General features: G+C 40.3%; 1 protein-coding gene across 1 annotated transcript; it reads left to right on the forward strand.

The window, feature by feature from the left end:
- The first annotated feature begins 1,957 nt into the window (after positions 1-1,957).
- On the forward strand, positions 1,958-5,856 carry LOC119511754 (caprin-1-like). Its single transcript, XM_037806280.1, has one exon. The coding sequence runs from the start codon at positions 1,958-1,960 to the stop codon at positions 4,079-4,081; it is 2,124 nt and encodes a 707-aa protein (XP_037662208.1). The 3' UTR covers positions 4,082-5,856.
- Positions 5,857-6,874: the final 1,018 nt, after the last annotated feature.

A 6,874-nucleotide genomic window follows, 5' to 3' on the forward strand; every position in this document is an offset into this window, starting at 1 on the left:
CTCTCAACTGTTGAATTGAGTTCAAGTCTTTCCCCACAGCTACACTCAAATTGCCATCATAATATAATGAGTAAAATGCAGATTCTGGAACTATTCCTTGTTCTGCTGCCTTCTGGCCATGTGACATGAGACAACTTATTTAGCTTCTGTGATACTTCACTAAGAATATCTGAAATAGGGAGACTTAGCACTTGGGCATATTTTCAAGGTCAAATGAGTGAAACACAGAGGGGCTTATTTCAGTGCATGAAAGACAGCAGGGTCTATGACAGCATTTAGCTGGTGATCTCACTAGACATCTACTGTCTTCTATCACTCATTCTCATCTTTGATCTGTTCTGGAATCTCCTGGGGAGCTTTATATATGCTGGTGTCCTGGACCCCTCACCAGAGACACCAATTTAACAAAACTGTCTAGAGTTTCACCCCAGCATAAGATTTCTGAAAGCTTCATCAGTGATGCTAATGGTTATACACAGGTAAGGAATGCTATGGCATTTACTGTGGAAGCCACTAATCCCAGTGGCTACTGAGCTTTCAACATGTTTAGTTAAAACTGAGGAGGGCTGTGAGATCACAATATGCATGAGCTCTCAACTACATTGTTTTCTTTACTAGATTATTAATTCTATTATATATTGGATAGCATTTTAAATGAAGTAGGTTAAATAAAATTAAAGTTGCACCCTTCTAACTTATATAATGTAGTCACTAAAAGTTACAGAGGTGGCTTGCTTTTTGAGTTGGCATAGTATTTATCTTGGACAGCTCTGCTCTATGAAGTATTTTTTTCTCATGTTCTTCAGCAAGGATATTTAAAGCTGTTTCCTAACTCCTTCCCCCATTTATCCCTACTCCCCCATTTTATGCCAGCTATGGATCAGCTCTTGCTTAATTTCCCTCACCTGCCTCTTAAAATCAGGGTTTTAGACTCTAGCTTGCACCTCCATATTCAAATGTGAAAACAGCAAAATGAAACCCAGAGAATTGTGCATTTACCAGGGCTGAAATCTGAAAAGTGGAAGCATCTTCTACTTCCCACTTTTCAGAAGCAGCTTTTGAATAAACAGGCCTCCATCACTAGGTATGTCTCTCATATAATTTTTTAATGTGATAATTTGGAACTCAAGGGGTTTTAATGATAAATGACACTATAAGCATTTGTTTGGTAGACTGAATCTTATGCCCCAACAAAACACATATTCTTAAATCATAATCCATTCTGTGGGATGTGAATCCACTTGAAAATAGGACCTTTGGAAGTTGTTATTAGCCAAGTTGTGACAACTGAATCAGAGTGGATCTTAACCCACATCTCTGGAGCTCTTATAAAGCAAAGGCCACAGGGAGACGTCAGAAGTCAGCAGAAAACAGAAGAACAGCTACAGGAGGAGATTAATGACATTATCACAAGATAGAGCAGAGACACAAGCAAAGGAACCCTAAGGATTGTAGCAACCCAGAACCAGAATTTGGCTGAATTCAGGGAGAAAGCATGACCTTCCCTATGCCTTTATTTCAGACTTCTAGCCTCTTAAACTGTAAGCCAGTAAATTCTTGTTGTTCAAGTCACCCTCCTATGTGGTATTTGTCATGGCATCACTGGAAAACTAATTTATTTGGAATGCAAATAAATATGACACTTTATATCTCCTGAGGAGTCTATCATCCAGCTGGGTATTAGTAAGATGTGAAAAGCTAAATTAACACAGTATTTATAAAAGAAATCAGTATACACATACACATGTGGAAGGGTGAGACCTTGCATGCTTAAATCTGGGTATGCTGGAATTTACAGTGACCCAAAGCAGGAATCAACAATCTGCAGCCCTCTAGCCAAATCTGGTGTACAACATGTTTTGTACATTCCACAAGTTGTGTCAGTTTTAAAATGAAAAGAACATTTTACACATGTGAAAGTTATGTGGAATTCCTTTTCTCCCCTTACGGTCTCAAGATGCCCTCGGCCACCAGCCACAGCGGAAGCGGCAGCAAGTCGTCCGAACCGCCACCCCCGTCGGGCTCCTCCGCGAGTGAGGCAGGGGCCGGGGCAGCTGCGCCAGCTTCTCAGCACCCCGCAACCGGCACCGGCGCTGTCCAGACTGAAGCCATGAAGCAGATTCTCGGGGTGATCGACAAGAAACTTCGGAACCTGGAGAAGAAAAAGGGCAAGCTTGATGATTACCAGGAACGAATGAACAAAGGGGAAAGGCTTAATCAAGATCAGCTGGATGCAGTATCTAAGTACCAAGAAGTCACAAATAACTTGGAGTTTGCAAAAGAATTACAAAGGAGTTTCATGGCATTAAGTCAAGATATTCAGAAAACGATAAAGAAGACAGCACGTCGGGAGCAGCTTATGCGAGAAGAAGCTGAACAGAAACGTTTAAAAACTGTACTTGAGCTGCAATATGTTTTGGATAAACTGGGAGATGATGAGGTGCGAACTGACCTGAAACAAGGTTTGAATGGAGTACCAATACTGTCTGAAGAGGAATTGTCATTGCTGGATGAATTTTATAAGTTAGTGGACCCTGAACGGGACATGAACTTGAGGTTGAATGAGCAGTATGAACATGCCTCCATTCACCTGTGGGACTTGCTGGAAGGGAAGGAAAAATCTGTATGTGGAACAACCTATAAAGCTCTTAAGGAAATTGTTGAGCGTGTTTTCCAGTCAAACTACTTTGACAGTACCCACAACCACCAGAATGGGTTGTGTGAGGAAGAGGAGGCAGCCTCAGCACCGACAATTGAAGACCAGGTAGCTGAAGCTGAACCTGAGCCCACAGAAGAGTACACAGAACAAAGTGAAGTTGAATCAACAGAGTATGTAAATAGACAATTTATGGCAGAAACACAGTACAGCAGCAGTGAAAAGGAGCAAGTAGATGAGTGGACTGTTGAAACAGTCGAGGTGGTAAATTCACTCCAGCAGCAACCACAAGCTGCATCTCCTTCAGTACCAGAGCCCCACTCTTTGACTCCAGTGGCTCCAGCAGATCCCCTTGTGAGAAGACAGCGAGTACAGGACCTTATGGTGCAAATGCAGGGGCCCTATAATTTCATACAAGATTCAATGCTGGATTTTGAAAACCAGACACTTGATCCTGCCATTGTATCTGCACAACCCATGAATCCAACACAAAGCATGGACATGCCCCAGCTGGTTTGCCCTCCAGTTCATTCTGAATCTAGACTTGCTCAACCTAATCAAGTTCCTGTACAACCAGAAGCTACACAGGTTCCTTTGGTTTCATCCACAAGTGAGGGTTATACAGCATCTCAGCCCTTGTATCAGCCGCCTCATGCTACGGAGCAGCGACCACAGAAGGAACCAATTGACCAGATTCAGGCAACAATCTCTTTAAATACAGACCAGACTACAGCATCATCATCCCTTCCTGCTGCTTCTCAGCCTCAGGTTTTCCAGGCTGGGACAAGCAAACCTTTACATAGCAGTGGCATCAATGTAAATGCAGCTCCATTCCAATCCATGCAAACGGTGTTCAATATGAATGCTCCTGTTCCTCCTGTAAATGAACCGGAAACTTTAAAGCAGCAAAATCAGTATCAGGCTAGTTACAACCAGAGCTTTTCCAGTCAGCCTCACCAAGTAGAACAAACAGAACTTCAGCAAGAGCAGCTTCAAACAGTGGTTGGCACTTACCATGGTTCCCAGGACCAGCCCCATCAAGTGACTGGTAATCACCAACAGCCTCCCCAGCAGAACACTGGATTTCCACGTAGCAGCCAGCCCTATTACAACAGCCGTGGTGTGTCTCGTGGAGGTTCCCGGGGTGCTAGAGGCTTGATGAATGGATACCGGGGCCCTGCCAATGGATTCAGAGGAGGATATGATGGTTACCGCCCTTCATTCTCTAACACTCCAAACAGCGGTTATACGCAATCACAGTTCAGTGCTCCCCGGGATTATTCTGGCTATCAGCGGGATGGATATCAGCAGAATTTCAAGCGAGGCTCTGGGCAGAGTGGACCACGGGGAGCCCCACGAGGTCGTGGAGGGCCCCCAAGACCCAACAGAGGGATGCCGCAAATGAACACTCAGCAAGTGAATTAATCTGATTCACAGGATTATGTTTAATCGCCAAAAACACACTGGGCAGTGTACCATAATATGTTACCAGAAGAGTTATTATCTATTTGTTCTCCCTTTCAGGAAACTTGTAAAGGGACTGTTTTCATCCCATAAAGACAGGACTACAATTGTCAGCTTTATATTACCTGGATATGGAAGGAAACTCTTTTTATTCTGCATGTTCTATCCTAAGCGTCATCTTGAGCCTTGCACATTGATAGATTCCTCACCCTTGCTTAGGAGTAAAACATACTTTATAGGGTGATAATATATCCATAGTTATTTGAAGTGGTTTGGAAAAAGCAAGGTTGACTTTTCTGACATTGGATAAAATCTGTAAATCAGCCCTAGAGTTGTTCAATTGTAATTAACAAAACTAAAATTTATCCCGTGAAAGGAAGATGGAAGGTGTGGAGTGTGGTTTGGCAGAACAACTGCATTTCACAGCTTTTCCAGTTAAATTGGAGCACTGAACGTTTAGATGCATACCAAATTATGCATGGGCCCTTGATCACACATTTAAGGCTGGCTACCAGCTTTGACACAGCACTATTCATCATCTGGCCAAAGTACTGTGGTTAAAAATATGTAAATTGCTTTTTAACAGCTGATACTATATAAAACAAAGCCAAAATGCAAAATTAGGCTTTGATTGGCACTTTTTGAAAAATATGCAACAAACATGGGATGTAATCTGGATTGCCGCTTCTGTATTTAATGTGAAGTATTTAGATACCTTTTGAACACTTAACAATTTCTTTGACAATGACTTTTGTAAGGATTGGTAGTATGTATCATTCCTTATGACATGTACATTGTCTTTCACTAATTCTTGGATCTTGCTGTAATGTCACCTAAATTGGTACAGGTACTGATGAAAATCTTTAATGGATAATCATAACACTTTTGGTCACATGTCTTTCCTGCAGCCTGAAGGTTTTTAAAAGAAAAAAGATATCAAATGCCTGCTGCTACCACCCTTTTAAATTGCTATCTTTTGAAAAGCACCAGTATGTGTTTTAGATTGATTTCCCTGTGTAGGGAAATGACAGTCAGTAGTTCTCAGTTTTGATGGTAAAAGCAAAACAAATAAAACATGTTTATAAAAGTTGTACCTTGAAACACTGCTGTTCGACAACTAGCAGCTTATGTGATTTACCCCATGCACTGTTAGTGTCACAAATTTTGTGGTTATCTCCAGCAGCTCTTTCTGTAGTATGTACACTTATCTTTTCTCTAATTTAAGTCTAATTGAATTCTCCTTTTCTCATGGAGGCATTGTGGTGATGTGTGATGTCTTCCCTTAAATGCACAGGGAGAATCATAAGTTTGATGGAGAATGGACAGTTAAGTAGTGACTTAGCCTTCCTTATGTACTGTGTTGGAATTTGTGTTATCAGTTTGAGCATTAGTTCTGTGTGCTTGTGAACGTAATGCTGCTTGTTGTTGCATCCTGCTTTTACTTCATGGAAAATTCATACCATCTATTAAGCTAAGGCTACTAAGTTAGTGGTGTTTTCTGTGCAGATATTGAATTTTATTTCAGCCTTTAGCTAAGGATTTTTTTCCCAGTAGTTGCCTCATCTACTTAAAAAAGAATTCTCCAACATTCATCATCAGACAACTGGAGTTTTTGCTGGTTTTGTAACTTACTAAAAATAGATAGGCTGTTGAACATTCCACATTCAGAAGTTTTATAGGGTTGTAGGGATGGGGGATCTTCAATGTTTATTTTCAAATAAAATAAGTTCTTGACATATCAAAAAAAAAAAAAAAAAAAGAAAGTTATGTGGAATTCAAATTTCAATGTCCATAAATGTTTACTTGAATGCAGCCTTGCCCACTGCCTACATATTTTCTGTGGGTGCATTTGTGTTATGATGGCAGAGTTGAACAAATATGCCAGGCAGTGCAGTCCACAAATCTGAAGATATTTACTCTCTGTCCCTTTGCATTATAAGTCCACCAACTCCTCAACCCCTTGACAAAAGGATTTTTGGATTAGTGACTGTCAACATTCTTGATATCATTAATATCTTGGAAATACTACTAAGATCAAGGAAATAGTAAATCAAGGATGACTTGGAAAATGCACCTCAAAATACTGCCATTTATATATTAACTACAGTTGATCTGATTAATTTTACCCGTATATAAAACATGTCCTATGATGGTGAACTGAATGTCACATGTAAATTGACAGTCAAATAGATTTGATTATTGGCAACATTCTTAGGAAAGAGTGCCTGTCACAAAGTGATTATTCAATATGTATTCTGAGTAAACTACTACTGGAAAATTCTTCATCTAAAATTTCATCCTTATTTTCCAGCCATTGCTGTCCTCATTATATCACTTTTATATGATCATTTTTCCCCAGGTTGTTTGGGTTTCTTTTTCTTCTGCCTAGTCTTCAAAATGGATGACTGGACCTTTTATCAACATATTCATCCTGGCTGATATCACTCAGAATCTTTACAAATATTCTAAAGCCTTCCCAAATGCTATCTTAGGATCAGCATTTTTCATGAACTTTGGATGTTTATATCCAATTGCTTCCTGGATACATCTTCAAAGGATAGACTTACCCTCATCATTACACAAGTCCAACTTGAAATACTACTCCCATTATGACTCCAGCTGTGTTTCTGCAGTACAGTGTAATTTTATCTGCCTTCTCAGAAATCTGATACTTAATCCATGAAGCTTTTTTGATGCCCGCAGGAAAGAACACTGTGTGCATATTAGAATGTGTCCATTTCTCACAAAATATAT

Source organism: Choloepus didactylus, chromosome 16 (assembly GCF_015220235.1).
Source record: "Choloepus didactylus isolate mChoDid1 chromosome 16, mChoDid1.pri, whole genome shotgun sequence".
Taxonomy (NCBI): Eukaryota; Metazoa; Chordata; class Mammalia; order Pilosa; family Megalonychidae; genus Choloepus; species Choloepus didactylus.